Genomic DNA, 20,905 nt, shown 5'->3' with positions numbered 1-20,905 from the left:
TTTTGTCATTTATATTACACTGGGCTGAACTACACTCCAATGTATTTTGTAACAAGATACTTTCAAGAGCTGTACAGTAATTAGTATTTTCATTTTGTATAGCGGTTCACCATTTTGTGGCTCCCTTTCACCTTGCATTGGTATCAGAAGTCTAACAGCACTATGGTGTGGTCTGCTAAATGAACTAAATATAAATGTGTATGTAAAAATGGACAATTGCAAAGCAAGCAGAGTATTATTCTAATGAGCTTCGCCCCGAAAAAAAGATTTTGTGTAAAAGGGACACAGCTTTGTCAAAATTGACTTTTCATAGCAGGTTTAGGAGGACTTACGCAGTAGGTTAGGATAATTAACTTATTAGCAGGTTAGAAAATTAGGTTAAGCTGTATCCCATCTAGACATGACCCCGAAACAAGGCCAATAATAATACACAGTGTACTTTGCAGTTCAGTTTGGTATGTTCATTTTCACATATGCAGTCAGTGCATTTACCTAAGGTAGATAAATAACAACATATCACAGTCACAGCAAGTAAAACGTTTCTGTAACCGTTACTGAGAATGTTGTTGCAGTTCGGGCCAGCAACTTGCAAATCTATTTCTGTATTTTAAAATACAAAATACATGTAATTTAATTAAATACATTTCAAAATACAAGTATTTTGTAGTTTATTTTGATACATTGATCTTTATGGTATTTTGTAATTGTATTCTGTAATTGTATTCTGTAATTGTATTTTGTAATTGTATCTTGTCATTTTTGCCCATCTCTGACTGTACATGCAAGCAGCCCAGACATTACCTTTGACATTTTGTCCATTTCAGAGGGTGCAATAGCAAGCACCATATACAATACACTATAAACTATATTACATCTCATAAATATACAACTTTTGATCAAGATAATATACCAATAATTCAATAAAAAGTATTGAATTACATATTATATTACTGTTATAACAAAGGAGAAACATCAAAGTGTCAGCACACAGTAACCATCGTACAGTATATTCACATATCGGAGTTTTCAATATGTTTTGCATTTTCCAGCCCCAATGATTCAAGTTTAGAAAAGTGTGTACAGAGGGATCTCAAGTTATACAGTCATACAGTATTCAAAGTTCAAATGGGGTCGGTAGTACATTGCACCATGTTTCACCATTGACTACGAGCAAAATTAAAACAAGTTAATATAAGACTATAGATGAGCAGAGAGCAGAGAAGATGACATTATTTGGTCATGGAAACATAGTTCAGAAGCTGTTTTGTGCAAATTAACAGTTTATCAAAAATCTTAAACCCCAAATGGATTTCAACTATGGGTCTTGAGATATAAACAGACCAACAAATATGAGACAGAACCTTCTTCTGAGAGTGAGAAGTTGAGAACATGATAATGTGATGGAGATAATACTTGGGCATTTTAAATGGAACTGGACATACTCTGTATAACACATTACAGCATTAAAAGTACAGTAGTGCTACTTTTAACCTCATTCTTCTCTCCAGTTAAACTCATCCTCCAATCCACCCACCCACTCATCCATCCATCCATCCATCCTCTCTTTCCACAGGGTGATTCAAGTGTCCTTTGTAATGGAAGCTATGTGGCTTTTCTCCCAACAACCTAACACGACCAGTCACGTTGGTGCCTTTCTCGCCAGAGGTCCATGGCACATTAGGGGCCCTCTATGTGCATTCCTCATGGTGTGGACCGGGGCCCCTTGGTGCCCTCAAACACCAGTAGTGTTGGCCCAAGTAGGGAAGGTGTCTAGGTGGAACATGGCCCTGCCCCAGCTGTTGATGGCCAGAGTGATGCACAGGATGCCGATGATGTTCATCACTATACCTGTCCTAGCCTGGGAGAGAGCGGGGAAGTAAAATGAGGTGCAACGAATTTCAAGTTCTGTTAGCAATCATTCAAACAGGAGAAGGCAATCAAGTGATCTGTGGCCCAGGACAATTGTCCTCAAATTATTTGTAAATGGCACATTAAGAAGTTTCCTAAATAGATTTAGGATTTGTTTGCTATTATTTATTTTTGTTAATGAATAATAAGATAGACAATTCACTAGATTATATTATCTTTATAAAATGATGTACTGTAACTCACCATGTCAGAAACCTTGAGGTAGCCGTATGAGAAGACGATAGCATTGGGTGGTGTGGCCACAGGTAGCATGAAGGCAAAGGAAGCACTGAGAGTACAAGGCACCATGACGTACAGAGGATTCATTCCAATGGACTGGGACTGAAATAAACACACAGACAGACACACATCTTTAGCTGTCTGAGCCTGGGCTGAGGAGGACACTCTTACTATGAGTCCCAAATGGCACACGTTTTCCCTACATAGTGAACTACTTTTGACCAGAGGCCATGCACCCTAGTCAAAAGTAGTGCACTATATATGGAATAGGGCGCCATGTGGGACGAATCCATAATGACAACACTCAAGTCTGCTTTGGTGCTTTTCTGCTCCGTAATCACTGGCTCATAACACTATCTCTGATTTTAGTGTTTGTAATTCTAGGGTTCAAAATCGTCCATTAGGCGTGTGTAATTAAGATGTAATTCTTATGCATGCATGTTGTTTGGGGTCTAAGTCATGGCAGGCAAAATGGAAACGCACCACAGAAACGCATCCATAACGGTGTAGAACCACATTGTAATAGCAAAACATAGATTAGAATGTAAGCCTCGGTAGAGTTGAATATTATCCCCCAAAAATTCACACGACAGTAATTAGTTTGAAAATGATTACTGGCTGAGATTATTTTTCGTGTCATAATTCTCATCCCTCTGTCAGGACCTTCCTCAACAGATATAATGGATGTTATATCATTTAGTTGGATTCGTTTTTGTAGAGGTCTGGAAAGACAATACAGACATAAACCAAGCAGCTAGACACAAAAGCACACGTCCTAGCAGCCTCTCTTTCCCAGACTTCACTGTAACTAGTAGTTGGTTCACTAACCCCATTTTTCTTCCTCTTCTTCCCCTCTTTCACTCACCCTTTTCTATACTTATGTCATCTTCATGCACTCCTGTTGGCTTTGACCTCAATAAATCCTTCTCTCTATACCCAAGCTTGGCACATTCCGGCATGGCCCAGCTTGGGTCCTCTCTGAGTGCTTGGGCACTGGGCACAGTGATACCATTCATCAGCGTAGATGGGGGTTGGCACCAGGACAAGCCACAGAGCTCAATTGGTGTGTTTGGCAGGGTGGCTATAGAAGGAGGGGCCCAGGGAAGGGGACCAAATATATTCATCCCAAATGACTAACAACTACAGGCCAGGGCAACCAAACAAGGACATGTAGGCCGGCTTCCACTGGGAGTAGTTTCAATGCTGCACTCCTATAGGGGAGATTTCTGATTGGGCTTACACTGGTAAGCACTGTACTTCACATCAAGGAGCTACAGTGTTCAAGCCATTGAAAGTACTGCTGAGGTATGTACTGTACGTGTCCGCGTGTCAGAGCAGTTTACCAGACTGGATAGCTATTGTATTCCTGCTTCCAGTTGTGTAATACTGTAATATTGTGTAGTAGTGTAGCATTGTGTAGTATTGTAGTATTGTGCAGTATTGTGGAGTATTGTAATAGTGTGTAGTATTGAATAGTATGGTGTAGTAGTGTAGTATTGTGTACTAGTGTAGAGTAGTATAGTATTTTGTAGTATTGTAATGTAGTATTGTGCAGTAGTGTAGTATTGTGAAGTATTGTGTAGTATTGTGTAGTGGTGTAGTATTATGTAGTGGGGCTGTTACATCTGCTTCTGCCACGCCCTCTACTGCTCATCCTGTGTCTCCTTGACCTGCCGCCACTCCCCAGTGCTCTCTCCCTCTCTCTCTCTCTCTCTCTGTGAGATTGTGTGGGCGGAGACAGGTGTGCTGGAGTCAGAGCCGATCGCCACCAGCTGCAACCTGTTCCATAATCAAGACCTCTACAAATACTCAGCCCTGCCACTTCCACGCTGCCAGATCGTAATCTCTGCTCAGTCAGTCTACGCTTCTAGCCGTTTGTTACTATTTAGATCCTGTTATCTTGTTGTGCCTGTTTTCCTTGCCTGATGCTGTTTTCCTCTCCGCTACAGTTCAGCCCGCTCTGGCTCTGGTCCCTGTCTCCAGTCCTACGTCTCGTCATCCTGCTACTCTGTCCTGGATTCCCCACTCTACTACTCCCTTGGATTCCCCTCCGGATCTGCTTACCCTGTCCCAACCCCTCTCGCTCCAGCCTCAGCCTCCGCACCTGGTGTCCTGCAACCCGCCCGAGCTTCCCCTGACCTGCACTCCATCTTCCCCCTGTGTTTCAATTAATACCTTGGTTACTTCATCCCAGTCTCCTCGTCTGAGTCTGCTCTTGGGTTCCCCTGTTCCACTCCACCTAACAAGGGCCTAGTATTGTGTTATTAATACAGAGCTGTGTGTTGAATCTTACCATTGAGGCGAGGACAGGTAGGAAGAGAGTGGCAGTGGCCACATTACTGGTGCACTCTGTGAAGATGGCGATCAGCAGACACAGGATGATAGCGATGGCCCAGGGTGGGATGGTGTGGAGGGGAGTCATCTGGTCCCCCATCCACATAGACAGACCTGACTCCTGCAGGAGCATGTACAAAACCATGCAATCAGTCTCAAACAACCATGGCACTCTTATGGTGTCGGATACATAACCAGACTCACATACATCTACACATGTACAGGTACTGTAACTACCAAAATAAAGGAAACACTTGAGTAAATGAAGCAGGTGCTTCAACACAGTTTTGGTTCCTGAATTAAATAAGCAATTAACATCCCATCATGCTTAGGGTCATGTTTAAAAATGCCCAGTTGTCCATTATTTTGGCTACCATGGTTAGAAGAAGAGATCTCAGTGACTTTGAAAGAGAGGTTTCAAAGGGGCATAGGGGGTTTAAAGTGTGTGTGTGTGTGTATTTGTGTTTCTATGTGTCTCAGTCACTGGAACTCAACCCAATTGAACACTTATGGGAGATTCTGGAATGGCGCCAGAGACAGTGTTTTCCACCACCATCAACAAAACACCAAATTATTACATTTCTTGTGGAAGAATGGTGTCGCATCCCTCAAATAGCGTTCCAGACAATAGTAGAAACTATGCCAAGGCACATTGTGCTCGTGGTGGCCTAACGCCCTATTAAGACACTTTATGATGGTGTTTTGTTTCCTTTATTTTGGCAGTTACCTGTACATACTGTGTACAGTATGCAAAGACAGAAAGGTTGATTTTAGTGTAATTTAGTGGCTAAGTAAGCAGCTAATATGTCACCTGTGTCATCCCACATTATATGCCCTATGTTTCATCTCAAGACCCAACAGGGTGGAGTGAACAGGGTGGAGCTGTGTTGACTAATCAAAAATGTCCCTTTGTCACAATGATCCTGATGAAATATGGGATGATTCAGTTCTCCGTGAGGATCTGACTTTTTTGGTTAAAAAGTTTCTGTGGAAAGCGAATAAAGATTATACCGTAGAGATATAGAATTTTAATGTGAGCCAGTTTGCTACAGCAGGAACATAATCCTGCAGCAACAGGAAATTCATTATTATGTGGATTATAATTCATGTACATTTTTGTAGGGGTTGATACATTTTTCGTATAAACTTCAGAAGCCTTTTTAAACCTCAAATACACTACAAGTTTTACATTGCCAGGATGTCAGGAAAGTTCCCCTGCAACAGTTCCCCTGCAACAGGCACTGTCTCTCACCTCGCTGCCCTTGGCCAGGGCGAACCCTCCCCCCAAGAGGAGAACAATGCTCCAGGGTAACTTCTTCTGGGCCACCTTCCAGGTCAGCAGAGCTGGTGTGGGGTCAGCTGGGTGTTGGTGCTCTGTAGAGAGGTTAACAAATCACTGTTACAGACATGCGATTGTAATGGTCTTCAAGTCTTCATATCCTTAGATACCAAAGTAGCATACTCAAGATCAGCTACCATGCTTGTTACATTTTATGTGTTGTTTAAAAACATGGTTTACCAGTGTCAAAGCTTTGGGACCTCCTGCAACAGAAGCGTGGGGGCTTGGAAGGCAGGACGAAGAGAAGGACAGCGATGAACACTGCCACTGTGGCATCAGTTACATATCTGGAGGGAAGGATAGATAAAGATAGGGTGGTTATCTGTCAGCATTCAGACACACATTTCATGTTTTCTTGCTTATTTTTTCTTGTGAAGTATTGAAGTATATGGGAAGTGAGATACACCACATGACCAAAAGTATGCTTGTCAAACATCTCATTCCACAATCATGGGCATTAATATGAAGTTGGTCCCCACTTTGCTGCTATAACAGCCTCCACTCTTCTGGGAAGGATTTCCACTAGAAGTTGGAACATTGCTGCAGGGACTTGCTTCCATCCAGCCACAAGAGCATTAGTGAGGTTGGGCAATGATGTTGTGCGATTACGCCTGGCTCACAGTCGGCATTCCAATTCATCCCAAAGGTGTTCGATAGGGTTGAGGTCAGGGCTCTGTGCAGGCCAGTCAAGTTCTTCCACACCAATCTCGACAAACCATTTCTGTATGGACCTCGCTTTGTGCACGGGGACTTTGTTATGCTGAAACAGGAAAGGGCCTTCCCCAAGTTGGAAGAATGTCATTATATGCTGTTGCATTAAGATTTCCTTCACTGGAACTAAGGGGCCTAGCCTGAACCATGAAAAACAGCTCAAGATCATTATTCCTCCTCCACCAAACTTTACAGTTGGCACTATGCATTGGGGCAGGTAGCGTTCTCCTGGCATCTGCTAAACCCAGATTCATCCACCGGACTGCCAGATGGTGAAGCGTGATTCATCACTCCAGAGAACACGTTTCCACTGCTCCAGAGTCCAATGGCGGCGAGGTTTACACCACTCCAGTTGACGCTTGGCATTGCACACGGCGATCTTAGGCTTGTGTGCGGCTGCTCGGCCATGGAAACCAATTTCATGAACCTCCCGATCGACAGTTCTTGTGCTGACGTTGCTTCCAAAGGCAGTTTGAAACTCGGTAGTGAAGTGACCCGTTCTGTGAGCTTGTGTGGCCTACCACTTCGCAGCTGAGCCGTTGTTGCTCCTTGACATTTCCACTTCACAATAACAGCACTTACAAATAGCAGCACTTACAGTTGACCAAGGCAGCTCAAGCAGGGCAGAAATTTGACGAACTGACTTGCTGGAAAGGTGGCATATGACAGTGTCACGTTGATAGTCACTGAGCTCTTCAGTAAGGCCATTCTACTGCCAATGTTTGTCTATGGAGATTGCATGGATGTGTGCTCAATTTTATACACCTGTCAGCAACGGGTGTGGCTGAAATAGCCGAATCCACTAATTTGAACGGGTGTCCACATAGTTTTGTATATATAGTGTTTAATTGGTCAATGTAATGTTTTTATTACGGTCTCAAGTCTTCTTTGTATTGATTAGGGCTGCATCTCAAATGGCACCATATTCCCTTTATGGCTCACTACATTTGACCAGAGCAATATGGCCCCTGGTCAAACGTAGTGAACTATAAAGGGAATAGAATGCCATTTGAAAAGCATACTAGGCCTGTGAAATATGCTGTGTATGTACAGTGTAGTATGTATGAACAGTAAAGGGCCGTACTCTGCGTCAGCATTGAAGATGTATGTGGCCCAGCCTGCCACGAAGCCAGGATCTCTGGTGAACCACAGAACCACCAGACAACTGAACAGACCCAGCACACTCAGCTCTCCAAAAGACATGGAGCCCAGCTGACGATGCTGCTCCTTGATCACATTGTACACAGCTATCTCTTTCTCTGTCTTCACTGCCCCACAGCCCCACGTCTTCTTAAAACTGGGAATGGAGGGAGAGAAAGGGGTTAAGACTTAAAGGGTGACTTCAGTAGTAAATTGAATTCAGTAGAGTGATTCAAATGAGGATCTCTGACTGAAAGATAAAACATCATATTTTGATCTGAAACTCACTTGAATCCCATAAAGACAAACTGCAGCCAGAGCCAAGCCAGGGTCAGCATCAGAATCATGTTGGGGAAAGCAAAGCCGAACCAGGACGCAAAATTGATGACATCGCCATTGTTAGGAAACAGCCTGAGGGAAACATAAAATATTATTAACATTAACACATAAAGAAAAAGATGATTTGAAAGATACATGATTTGAAAGTACTGAAATACACTGAGGACACAATCCATAGCTGAAGGTACCCACTGATTCATCTGTCCCTTGAGCACCAGGTTGGGGCCAGTCCCTGTGAGGGTGGCAGTGCCCCCGATGCTGGCAGCGTAGCACACACACAGCGTCATGCCCTTACACATCTTCTTCTTGTCTGCAGCCTCCTTACGCCGGATAGCCTCCACAAACGGGTCTAAACAGGTCACCACAACTGGACAAACATAGTCCAAATAGGAACGTTAACATAGCATAAATAGTCTCAAAGCAAACATTTGCAATGCACACTCCTCATATATATGCTCCATAATAAGCTTACATGGTCCCCGAGCTCATTCAACGGATAATAAACTCTTTCATTAAACTCACAAATGAACTGTTCATTAATTTGTCGTTCTCTGCTCAGTGCTCACCATGTCCCTCTGCCTGTTTCTCCGTCTGTTTGCTGTCAGTGGGGTCCTGAGGTTGGGGGTTCTCCTCAGTACTGAGGATCACAGGCATCTCAGTCTCTGTGTAGTTGTTGAGCTGCTCCAGAACAGCCTGGACGATGGGCACCATCATGGCTGTGGTGGCTGTGTTACTGATCCACATGGACAGGAAGGCTGTCACCCCCATGAAGCCCAGCATCAGACTGGAGAGACAGGAAACCATAGAATGTGGAATATGAATATTCTGTAACACTTTACTTAAGGAATAGCATACAGGTTAAATGCTTTATAACTTGTTATAAGCATGTATGAGCTTTTAGAATGTCTTAAGACAAAAAACGGATAAGTTAAAAGGCAAAATACACTCTGACACAGAGAGAGTGAAATGTTGGGTAATATGTCCTAATCATGTATAATGGTAAGGTTAATACAATATTATATACTGTACCTGTAGATAGTCATACAGATTAACTGATTTCCCTTCTCTAGAGATAGATATAGTCCCAAGAATAGCAAGGGATTTGTATTGATGGGTTAGTTAGTTAGCTAGTTCAGTCAGTCAGTCAGTTAGTTAGTTGAGGGTCACTCACAGAGCGGGGCGCACCCCTACAAAGAGCAGCACTCGGAGGGCAATGCGTTTGTGCAAGTTCCAGTGCTCCACTGCCACCGCCACCATCAGTCCTCCCACAAACAACATGTTGGTGTCCTTCAGGTACTGCATACACACCTGGAAGACACACACAGATAAGTGACTCATGGGTCCACAGTGTATTTGTGTAAGCATATACAAACATCTACCAATACTGTAAACAATGTGCAGACACCATTGTGAAGTATACTGAACACAAATATAAACACAACAATTTCAACGATTCTACTGAGCTACAATTCATATAAGGAAATCAGTAAATTGAAATAAATTCATTAGGTCCTAATTTATGGATTTCACATGACTGGGCAGGGGCGCAGCTATGGGTGGGCCTGGGAGGGCATAGGCCCACCCACTGGGGAGCCAGGCCCAACCAATCAGAATTAGTTTTTCCCCACAAAAGGGCTTTATTACAGACAGAAATACTCCTCAGTTTCATCAGCTGTCCAGGTGGCTGGTCTCAGACGATCCCGCAGGTGAAGAAGCCGGATGTGGAGGTCCTGGGCTGGCGTGGTTACACGTGGTCTGCGGTTCTGAGGCAGGTTGGACGTATTGCCAAATTCTCTAAAACAACGTTGGAGGCGGCTTATGGTAGAGAAATTAACATAGAATTCTCTGGCAACAGCTCTGGTGGACATTCCTGCAGTCAGCATGCCAATTGCACGCTACTTCAAAACTTGAGACATCTGTGAGATTGTGTTGTTTGACAAAACTGCACATTTTAGAGTGGCCTTCTATTGTCCCCGGCATAAGGTGCGCCTATGTAATTCATGCGGTTTATTCAGATTCTTGAAATGCCATACCTGTCAGGTGTATGGATTATCTTGGCAAAGGAGAAATGCTCACTAACAGGGATGTAAACAAATTTGTGCCCAAAATTTGAGAGAAATACGCTTTTTGTGCATATGGAACATTTCTGGGACCTTTTATTTCAGCTCATGAAACATGAGACCAATACTTTACATGTTGCGTTTATATTTTTTGTTCAGTATATATTTAATATTAGTAGGCTATTATAGTACAGTTTCATTAGACAGTTTTATAGTAGTTTCATTCATCATGTTATTGAGATGGCTTGAAATAGAGGCTGTCTTACATCTTTGGACTGCATGATGCCAAACATGGGGAAGAGGACAGCAGGGAGCAGGGCAGTGACAGCCAGCGGTAAGGCCTCTGTACACCAGTACACTGCCATCAGGATGATCACATAGGCACATGCTGCCTCCTGCACAACACATACATAGGATCCAACAGGTCACCAACAGGTCAGAACATCCAACACACCACAACACCTGGGAATGAACACTGCTGGCTCATACAGATGCAATATCTTAATTTGACCCTGCTTCTCACAACAGGAAAACAATCCTGCAGATAGGAAATGTTAATTATTATCTGAATTATAATTCATATAATTGTTTTTAGGGGTGGATACATTTTTTGTCAGGGCAAGTCTGACATTTTAAAGTGGAAATTACAAACCTTAGAAGCCTTTTCAAGTCTTGAATATACTACAATTTGCATTTCCTTCTGCGCAGGAATATTCTCTGCGACAACAGTGTGATCAAATTTAGATAGCAGATCTGTACTGCTGTTAGTGACAGGAAAATTATATGACACAAAAGTCACATTATATAATCCTAAATTGGAGAGATGATTGGTACTGAGGTATGTTGATTGGGGTTAAAGATCACTCTGTGTTGTAGTCCATGGCAGCACCTGTTAGTCTCTACTGTACACTGATCAGTCCACACGTATTACTCAGCAGTCCTCTATGATGCATGTGTGTGTGTGTGTGTGTTTTTGTGTGTGTGTGTGTGTGTGTGTGTGTGTGTGTGTGTGTGTGTGTGTGTGTGTGTGTGTGTGTGTGTGTGTGTGTGTGTGTGTGTGTGTGTGTGTGTGTGTGTGTGTGTATGACAGATTAGGTATGATGACGTAGTTAGTATTGATTCTGATACACTGAAACTACACACCAAGAATTAGACAAAGATAACATGCTTATAGCCCCATGCGTGAGAACACATGATGCAGTGGTGGCAACACTAGGACCGAGTCTCCGCTTCGGTGGCATGTAAAGTATATGTTCCAAATGGCACCCTATTCTCTATGTAGTGCACTACTTTAGACTAGGGGCATGGTCAAAGTAGTGCACTATAGTGAATAGGGTGGCATTTGAAGAACCTATGACAGGAGGATTCAGTGTAACCAGTGTTCCCACGCTGGAGATGACCTGCCATATAGGGTTAAAACAACAGCATTAGACTACTGTCTTTGACACAGTCTCAGTGCACAGGGATGATGGGCGGCAAGTAACCTAGTGTTTAGGAGCGTTGGACCAGTAACCGAAAGGTTACTTGTTCAAATCCCTGAGCTGACTAGGTGAAAAATCTGTCAATGTGCCCTTGAGCAAGGCACTTAACCCTAATTGCTCCTGTAAGTCGCTCTGGATAAGAGTGTCTGCTAAACAAATATAAAAATGGTTCTACATAGCTTCTGCCATGCTGCAACTCACTGTTAAGGCTGCATCAACAGGTGCAAGGCTGAACAAAACTTATGCAATGACTAAATGTCTCTCAACCACAGAATGCAGTTAGACCTGCTTCAGTACATTTTCCAAAAAGTGTCTAATTGAAGGTTTAGGATCAATTTAATTATACAAACATCTCTGTAATAAAGTAAAGTATTCATAAATTACCAACCACTTTTGCATTTTACAAATCAAACAATATAATTAAACAACAATATAAAACCGCTTTCAAGATACATAAAATATATTTGAAACATAAAAACGCGTGTATGAATCTGTGCAAAACAAATGTGACAATTGACATACCTTTGTTCCAATGACTAAAGGCAGCGGGAGAAGAAGTAACGGGGCAGAGAATAGAACAATCTCATTCTTCAGATTCCGAAGGGATTTCAGAAATGCTGCCATCCTATGACTTTAGGAGATGCAGAGGCAAAGAAAGTTGGAGCACTAGGGACGGTCGTTTTACTTCGAGCAGGTCGGGGGAGGGGAGGAAGTGAAAGGGGGAGTCCCGCAGCTGATAATAGGAGAGGGAAGAGAGCTCACGAACATATAATGATGGGAGACAGATGGAGAGAGAGAAGGCTAAACCTGGATCTAATGGTGGTGGGATCCTGAATACCTTTACCACAACGTTTTCAATAAACATCAGTTCAAATTTCCTTTCAGAGAGATTAAACAATCAACAACAATTATGTAAACTATGACCAGTAATCTCAATATTTATTATCTAATTTTATTGTACCTTCGATTAGAGCTTTTTCAAATGGAACTGATAACTCAAATTCTGACAGAGAAATGAAACCCTGTACTAGCAGTACACCTAAAAAATATATTTTTAAAGTATGAGCACAAAAATTAACAGAAATTATAAACTTAACCTTCTTTACTCCCTAAAACTGATAGTGTTTGCAATTGTAGTGTCATGCTGTTCAGTGACCTTTCCCTGTATAGTCCTCTGGGTCTGCACAGACAGCAGTAATGATAATGTTCCCTTTGGTCTCCAAAGCTCTGTGGGTTATGACCCAGTATATGGGCTTTCCACTATCATGCCCAGTCACATTTCCACTTCTTTTGAAGCCAAGTCTTACATGTTATTACAGAAAATGCCATAACTATTTGGACAAGATTCAATTTTTTTGTGCTTAGTCATTGCCCTTATAACATTAAAACATATGGAGTGTACCATACGTGTCATTCTCAAGATTAAACTTTATCTTAGTAGTAGCTCATTGAGATTGCGAGAGGCACAACAGAACATGCAGAAGATAGCCTACTGTTTTAGAGCGAACTAGCTCTATAGACAAACTATATGAGATATATGAGGTAATTGTATCTGTCCGGTGCAATACTTTATTCCAATCAGTGTTTTATTAGTTACAAATTATACATATTTTTCCCACCACATAAGGTGGGATCCAGGATCACTGACTAACCCTGAGCTGATCTCAAAGGATCTTATATTGCCACCTTGTGGGTTTTCTGATTAGCTGCAGTTCAGTGATCATTAGGTCATTTGTTTGCGTACCTGGATTTGTGTGGCATGATTTGAATTCTGAAAATACCAGAATTTAACAGTAAATATAAGGGAATAAGCACTTTGTAATGTTTGTGAAGATTATTGTGTATGTTTAAGTGCGGTAAGTAACAGTAATGATATCTTTGTTTCTCTAGTCTACAACCACTGGCTGAGTGCTTGACCTAAGTAACAGAAGCCCATTAAGACAGAATAAGCTTGACATGAAATGATCATTTGTTCATATCCATTTGTTGGTTTCTTCTGATTTAGACGTACAAAATCACTACAGAGTTGACCTAAATCATTGATAGTACATTACATTATGAAAACTCACATAGGATTTTGACATGTTTAATGTAGCCTAATACACAATATTGCATTTTCATGATACATTTAATCCAAAACATCAGATAGAAATACTAGTATTTTTAATCAGCAGTAAACTTCATTAGAGAATGTGGGGCACCTCAGTGTGTTGTGTATTTAAAATTAAAATAAAGAAAAAATAAAAAAGTATTTGTATTTAAAAAAAAAAGTTTCACATTTAGAAAAATGGTTACGTTTCAATCCAGCTGACCATTTGAATAACTTGGGCTGTTGTCATGCATCTGAGTTGCTCATCTGGACTTGCTTCCTCTCTGACAGACAGCAGTACAGTTCAAGGTCAATAGATAATGGTCTTAATCTCCCCTCATTGAATGAGGTTTCAGCTTACTTGGGTGGCCCACCAAAAGAGTGACTATAATGCTTGTCATTCTTGTCATTCTTGTCATCAATGGGGTAGTGTACTTTATCTAGGTTGGCAGACCCTCCACTACTCTGCATAGCAGGAGCTCCAGGGTTAGGGTTGGTGATGACGCCTAGGAAGACTGGTGCTTGTGTCTTATCATCCATGAGGGCAAAGAAGAATGGCTGGTTGAGACTAAAAGAGGGGTTGGACCGTGAGATGACCAGGCTGGTAGCTGCAGCAGCCTCTGCTCCCTCCTCAGAGATCTCCATACTGGACTTGTGCTGCACACTGGACACCAGCAGAGGGCCCTCAGCTATGGCAGCCAGGTTGGGACTAGCAAACAATTCCCCCATACCTGAGAATATAACAAATCACACACTTAAGTATATGAGAGTGGCAGTTCTAAACTTTTCAACAGACTTACAGCTTCTGCGAGTAATTAACATTTTTGTTGAAGAATAAGATGGACAATTGTTTTTTAAAATCTTTATCTCACCTTTCCTTGTGCTTCAAGCCTTATTATCTACAGTATGAATGTTTTCACTAGTATACCTACCTCACATATTCATCTCGTCTGCTTATGGATCCTCTACTACTTACCAATGTTGGTCAGAGCCTCCTGCAGGTCCTGGCTGTAGTCCAGTTTAAATTTGGGCAACTTGACCTGCATGGGTCTCTCTCTGGGCAGGCGGTTGTACAGGTCAGAGATGTTGAGCTTTGCTGTGAGGGCTGACACGTTCACCTGGCCATTCATGGGCATCACTATCAGCAGGCTCATCTGATTGTTGAAGGGGAAGCGAGCCACCTGCACAAGAAGACGAGGACAATTATGAAGTGAGCTAATATAGTGTGCAACAATTTTGTGACTCAGGAAAACAGGAGGGTGAATAGAGAAATTCCAGAAGAGAAAGGACAAAAGGAAGACAATATGTCATAAAAAAGGAGGCAAATACCATTTGGGAGTCATATCTTAAATATAATATAGCATACAGGTATGTACTACATGTAGAGAGTGATGGATGGTGAAAGTATGAAAAACATAAATGGTCAAGCAGGAGGGGACAAGAGGGAGTGAGAGTCTTACCTGAGCCTCCAGATCATTATCGATGAGTAGACTCAAGGGGTATTTGGGCCCCATCATCATGTCAACATTGACCATGTGCTTGTCGTCAACGTAGAAGACATCTTTGGAGGTAAATCGTGGGTCGAAGCGAGCCTTCCATTCTCCTGTTTAGGACAAATGGGTGATTACAGAGATAATATTAGAAAAAAGCATTTAAGGACAGACAGACTGATAATGCCAGACATGAAATACACTGCTAAAAAAAATAAAGGGAACACTTAAACAACACAATGTAACTCCAAGTCAATCACACTTCTGTGAAATCCAACTGTCCACTTAGGAAGCAACACTGATTGACAATAAATTTCACATGCTGTTGTGCAAATGGAATAGACAACAGGTGGAAATTATAGGCAATTAGCAAGACACCCCCAAAAAGGAGTGGTTCTGCAGGTGGTGACCACAGACCACTTCTCAGTTCCTATGCTTCCTGGCTGATGTTTTGGTCACTTTTGAATGCTGGCGGTGCTTTCACTCTAGTGGTAGCATGAGACGGAGTCTACAACCCACACAAGTGGCTCAGGTAGTGCAGCTCATCCAGGATGGCACATCAATGCGAGCTGTGGCAAGAAGGTTTGCTGTGTCTGTCAGCGTAGTGTCCAGAGCATGGAGGCGCTACCAGGAGACAGGCCAGTACATCAGGAGACGTGGAGGAGGCCGTAGGTGGGCAACAACCCAGCAGCAGGACCGCTACCTCCGCCTTTGTGCAAGGAGGAGCAGGAGGAGCACTGCCAGAGCCCTGCAAAATGACCTCCAGCAGGCCACAAATGTGCATGTGTCTGCTCAAATGGTCAGAAACAGACTCCATGAGGGTGGTATGAGGGCCCGACGTCCACAGGTGGGGGTTGTGCTTACAGCCCAACACCGTGCAGGACGTTTGGCATTTGCCAGAGAACACCAAGATTGGCAAATTCGCCACTGGCGCCCTGTGCTCTTCACAGATGAAAGCAGGTTCACACTGAGCACATGTGACAGACGTGACAGAGTCTGGAGACGCCGTGGAGAACGTTCTGCTGCCTGCAACATCCTCCAGCATGACCGGTTTGGCGGTGGGTCAGTCATGGTGTGGGGTGGCATTTCTTTGGGGGGGCGCACAGCCCTCCATGTGCTCGCCAGAGGTAGCCTGACTGCCATTAGGTACCGAGATGAGATCCTCAGACCCCTTGTGAGACCATATGCTGGTGCGGTTGGCCCTGGGTTCCTCCTAATGCAAGACAATGCTAGACCTCATGTGGCTGGAGTGTGTCAGCAGTTCCTGCAAGAGGAAGGCATTGATGCTATGGACTGGCCCGCCCGTTCCACAGACCTGAATCCAATTGAGCACATCTGGGACATCATGTCTCGCTCCATCCACCAACGCCACGTTGCACCACAGACTGTCCAGGAGTTGGCGGATGCTTTAGTCCAGGTCTGGGAGGAGATCCCTCAGGAGACCATCCGCCACCTCATCAGGAGCATGCCCAGGCGTTGTAGGGAGGTCATACAGGCACGTGGAGGCCACACACGCTACTGAGCCTAATTTTGACTTGTTTTAAGGACATTACATCAAAGTTGGATCAGCCTGTAGTGTGGTTTTCCACTTTAATTTTGAGTGTGACTCCAAATCCAGACCTCCATGGGTTGATAAATTTGATTTCCATTGATAATTTTTGTGTGATTTTGTTGTCAGCACATTCAACTATGTAAAGAAAAAAGTATTTAATAAGAATATTTAATTCATTCAGATCTAGGATGTGTTATTTTAGTGTTCCCTTTATTTTTTTGAGCAGTGTATAATTGTGAATTGAGTATATAGATACTATGACAAACCTTTGAAGTGAACAGCATTGATGAGCATGAGAAGCAGATTGGGTGGCAGACTGGTCAGGAAGTCGGTCACTTTTCCATTAGTGGCCCTCTCTACCCACTCGTTGACCTCAGCCAGCCCTTCCAAGGTCACTGGCTCTGAGTCATATACATCCTGAGACTGATGAACAAACTCTGGTTTGGGCTCAAACCCTGAAATAGACATCAAAAGACTCTTTCAATAATGTTATTGTGAAGTCATAAAGTCAGTAACACATCAGTACTTTCTTATATCTGGCCATTTGAAGTATTGTTTCATTCAATGTCACTTGTTTGAACTTCTGTACACTCAAGCCTAATATGTGTCTATTGTCTTTATCTTCCTTCAATTTCCAGATCCGTTTCCTTTATGTTCCATTAACTTCCTAACCATCTTACTCAAGTAAGCAGTGAAGTGTTGGGGTCAATTCCATTTCAACCCCTTACCTGCAGTCAAATGACCAAATCGCCCTCTGGTGGCCTCATGGGTGGAATGTTACTCATATTTTTTATAATTTCATAATCAATGCCCATTATTTTGTCGAAAACGTTGAAAATCCGGTGTTTCCATGTGAAATGATTTTGTTATACTTCACTCTTCTGTGATGTATATGAAGTGTAATATTGGGACGCAAACTCAAAATTACATTTCAACTCCATATCTGACATGGTACAGGTGTCGTCTTCTTTTTTAAACCCCTAACCATGTGTGTGAGGTGTATACTTTTGTTTCAAAGTAGATTTGTTTAAGAATACCAAGAAACACTCTATGTGATCCTGATACAGCCCACTGCAGTAATTAAGAAATAAACAAAATCCTAATTCCAAATGTTCCTCTATGAAAAGCATTGAAGAGAATTGCAATTTCAGGGTACTTGCTGAATTGATTGAAATTGAAATGGAATTGACCCCAACCCTGAAGCAGTGAACACTGACCTGGTTGCAGGTAGAGGCGTGTAGCCACTTGCAGGTCGCTCTTGCGGAGGCGTTGCAGGAAGTTGTGTAGAGACATGTGGTAGCAGGGCAGAGTGTCACCATGGAGATGGTGCATCAACAGCTCCTCTGTCTCATTCATGGCTCCTGAGAGACATACATAGACATGATGATGATGCAACATGCTGCAGCTTATTGATTGTGTTATTGATTATTGGACTGCAACGTTGAGTGAGCTAGCACACAAGCATTTAGCTGCACCTTTTAATCCTGCTCTAAACTGTACATGTGACGAATCCAATTTGATTTGAGCTCTCAACATTTACAGCAAACAAGTACCTAATAGGTTATGTTGAGTCTAAATGTCCTCTGGTCTAAAGTAGTATACTATATAGGTAATAGAGTACCATTTGGGACAGAGCAAAAGAGGTAGTGATGCTGGTATTGTAAACCATGCCAAGTACAGTTGATACTGAAAGAGCATAGATGCACACCTACATTTCTAAAACGTTTTAATCACTCCTAAAAAAACACCAAAAACAGAACATGTTATACCCAGAGCCAGCTGGGAGAGTGCCAGGGATATGCTGAGGGGGGATATGATGACATTGGGCTGCTCAGGTCCTGTCTTCATCTGGCCCAAGAGCTTCATGCCCAGCCTCTGGATGGCACGAGCTAAGGCCTGCCTGGATTTTGGCCTGCGGGCCTGGGCCCTACAATTCCCATCCTGCTGCTGATTATCCTCCTCAGACGAGCTCCCGCCCCGGGCACTGGTCGTCACGAGGGGAGGAGGGGTGCACATATATGAGGTGGGACTTGTGTTTGGAGGCTCCTGTGTACTAGGGGCTGAAGTCCCTGATTCCTGGAAGAGTGGATTGTGTTGGGTTAAGAGAATGTAGAGTAAAAAGGCACGTGGAGGGTATGAGAGCTGTGTATTCTGCTTTGGCAACAGACCTCTTTAGGGTGGCTGGGCATCAATGGGATGAGAGGAACCAGAGGGATTGGAGCATCATTTGACACCTCTCCATTCTGCTTGAAGGGAAAAACAGTGATATGAGAATGTTGCACATCTTTCAGAAAAAGCAGTCACGATTGATGTTGATGATTAATTTCAGTGCTTTACAGTTAGTCCTTGTCTGCAGACACAGAACAACAGGAGTGATAGTAGATGAAGGTCCATGTCCATGAACAGCCAGCCTGAAACAACAGAGGGTAACAAGCTATTACCCAATAATGCTGGCCTATTCAATTCCTGTCAATGGAATGAATTACAGTTGAAGGACGACAGCAAACTGACATTTAGGCTAGATAATCCAGTCTTTCGCAATGATAAACAAAAACTGTTTTATCAACTTCTTTAGTATGGTACAGCAGTGTATCTCCTTTTAAAATAGAAAACATTACAAAACAGACTATTCCCTTGAAGAAAACATGTATTTACTGAGGCATATCATACAAAACATTCACACCTGTAGTTTAACATTAAAAAAATATATGTTTTACTTAATTTGTGACGCACATTTCATTTAGAAGTACATAATCCCATCTCTCCCTCTCTATATGGCACCTGGATTCTTAATTTAAACAGACCACCTGAAAGATGGTGACTCAGTACAAACAGTAACATTTTGGGCACTCTTGCTCTGGTAACGCTGGTTAGCAAGACCAGCAGCTGGTAAATCAAATCAAATCAAAATCAAATCTATTTATATAGCCCTTCTTACATCAGCTAATATCTCAAAGTGCTGTACAGAAACCCAGCCTAAAACTCCAAACAGCAAGCAATGCAGGTGTAGAAGCACGGTGGCTAGGAAAAACTCCCTAGAAAGGCCAAAACCTAGGAAGAAACCTAGAGAGGAACCAGGCTATGAGGGGTGGCCAGTCCTCTTCTGGCTGTGCCGGGTGGAGATTATAACAGAACATAAATCTGGTTAGTTGAGAACACCAGCTAGCTATACTATGCGTATCTACATAATGGCAAGCCTTGCCACAAGTACACACTGAGGGGAATTACTTTAATACTTTATGACCAAGTACATGAACTACTTGCTATTTCTTCCTAACAGACCAAAAACAAGAAAACATTTTAACAACTGTTGGCAATTGAATGGAAAATTAGGTGATATTTGGTTTAAATTAACACATATAATCAAGGGGCAACCTCAAGTGTTACACTATTACTATAATTATAACTTACTATTAGGCCTACTACTATTACACTGAGGCAAAGGTTTAGCTGAAACATTATGACTTGAATAAATTAAAGTGTAAGTCAGTTAAATCCTAAGCCATAACAAATTCCCAAATGTTCGATCTTACCTTGACAAAATGAAGATGGGAGACCTGCTATCCTGTCTAAAAAGAGATAGCGACATACACACTAAACGTGCAATGGCAGAATTCGCATTTGCAAAATACTGGCCGTTGCTCAGCAGGCTGTTAAATTTCAACTTTCATTGATCTGTGCTTCATATATGTCACTACTTGTTTGTAAATGTAAATATTGAGACCGATTCAGGGGTCAAACAGTGAGCCTGACAGAGCCGGACACTTTGAGAATCAAAGCATACTGGTAAATCTGCAGAGTGAAACACCAGGACTAGCTGTGAAGCAACACGTCATGGCTTGATTACATTAGTGAGTTGTAACAGTGTTTGTGTGGGACAATAAAAGCAGATAAAAAGTAATGTGGATGGAATCACTGATTCCTAATTTACAATTGTACGTACAAGTAGCCGCCATCTGGGTATGGGGCAACTCCAAACCTGACAAAATCTGAATGTTGATACACTGCATAAGACAAATCTTTTTACCACTCAACATAAACAGTAGGTGTTATCAGATCACTTGACTGCAGCTAAGCTGACAGGCATTTTTCTACAAAAATCAAGAGGGGACTTTGTCCAATAAAAACCAAGAATATTGCTCACTCGGAGTCACTTGCAACAGAGAGGAGAATGAGAGAGTAAGATTTGGTGAAGACTGACATTGGACAGACATTTTTGATT

At 42.5% G+C, this 20,905-nt stretch overlaps 2 protein-coding genes across 3 annotated transcripts; both read right to left on the bottom strand.

Annotated features, from left to right (window-relative positions):
- Positions 1-13,503, bottom strand: LOC120029139 (solute carrier family 13 member 5-like). The gene is made up of 12 exons (XM_038974447.1): positions 12,075-13,503; positions 10,338-10,466; positions 9,183-9,319; positions 8,578-8,795; positions 8,204-8,378; positions 7,961-8,083; positions 7,617-7,829; positions 6,002-6,108; positions 5,735-5,856; positions 4,442-4,603; positions 2,113-2,250; positions 1-1,858 (listed from the first exon to the last, which is right to left on the bottom strand). The coding sequence occupies exons 1-12, from the start codon at positions 12,174-12,176 to the stop codon at positions 1,733-1,735; spliced, it is 1,752 nt and encodes a 583-aa protein (XP_038830375.1). The 5' UTR covers positions 12,177-13,503; the 3' UTR covers positions 1-1,732.
- Positions 13,504-13,624: 121 nt separating this feature from the next.
- Positions 13,625-20,427, bottom strand: LOC120029140 (alpha-2-antiplasmin-like). Of its 2 annotated transcripts, none has more exons than XM_038974448.1 (9): positions 20,217-20,427; positions 19,021-19,094; positions 18,852-18,929; positions 18,453-18,759; positions 17,901-18,044; positions 16,950-17,138; positions 15,102-15,244; positions 14,618-14,822; positions 13,625-14,372 (listed from the first exon to the last, which is right to left on the bottom strand). In XM_038974448.1, exons 2-9 carry the CDS (start codon positions 19,081-19,083, stop codon positions 13,999-14,001), a joined length of 1,503 nt encoding a protein of 500 aa, XP_038830376.1. In that variant the 5' UTR covers positions 19,084-19,094; positions 20,217-20,427; the 3' UTR covers positions 13,625-13,998. The 2 variants fall into 2 exon arrangements, with proteins under 2 accessions (XP_038830376.1, XP_038830377.1); XM_038974449.1 differs by having other exon boundaries at positions 18,852-18,926; positions 20,217-20,425.
- Positions 20,428-20,905: the final 478 nt, after the last annotated feature.

This window comes from Salvelinus namaycush, chromosome 34, assembly GCF_016432855.1.
Source record: "Salvelinus namaycush isolate Seneca chromosome 34, SaNama_1.0, whole genome shotgun sequence".
Lineage (NCBI taxonomy): Eukaryota > Metazoa > Chordata > Actinopteri > Salmoniformes > Salmonidae > Salvelinus > Salvelinus namaycush.
The sequence above is the reverse complement of the archived record's forward strand: the minus strand, read 5'-3'. Positions and strand labels throughout refer to the sequence as shown.

Excerpts from the sequence above, each read along its gene's own strand:
- LOC120029140 (XM_038974448.1), bottom strand. The coding sequence starts at position 19,083 with ATGGACATGGACCTTCATCTACTATCACTCCTGTTGTTCTGTGTCTGC. Across the intron at positions 17,139-17,900 it reads ACGCCTCTACCTGCAACCAG|GGTTTGAGCCCAAACCAGAG; the intron begins GTCAGTGTTCAC and ends TGTCTATTTCAG. Across the intron at positions 14,373-14,617 it reads GGAGGCTCTGACCAACATTG|GTATGGGGGAATTGTTTGCT; the intron begins GTAAGTAGTAGA and ends TTATATTCTCAG.
- LOC120029139 (XM_038974447.1), bottom strand. The coding sequence starts at position 12,176 with ATGGCAGCATTTCTGAAATCCCTTCGGAATCTGAAGAATGAGATTGTT. Across the intron at positions 4,604-5,734 it reads CCCTGGCCAAGGGCAGCGAG|GAGTCAGGTCTGTCTATGTG; the intron begins GTGAGAGACAGT and ends ATGCTCCTGCAG. Across the intron at positions 1,859-2,112 it reads ACCTCAAGGTTTCTGACATG|GCTAGGACAGGTATAGTGAT; the intron begins GTGAGTTACAGT and ends GCTCTCTCCCAG.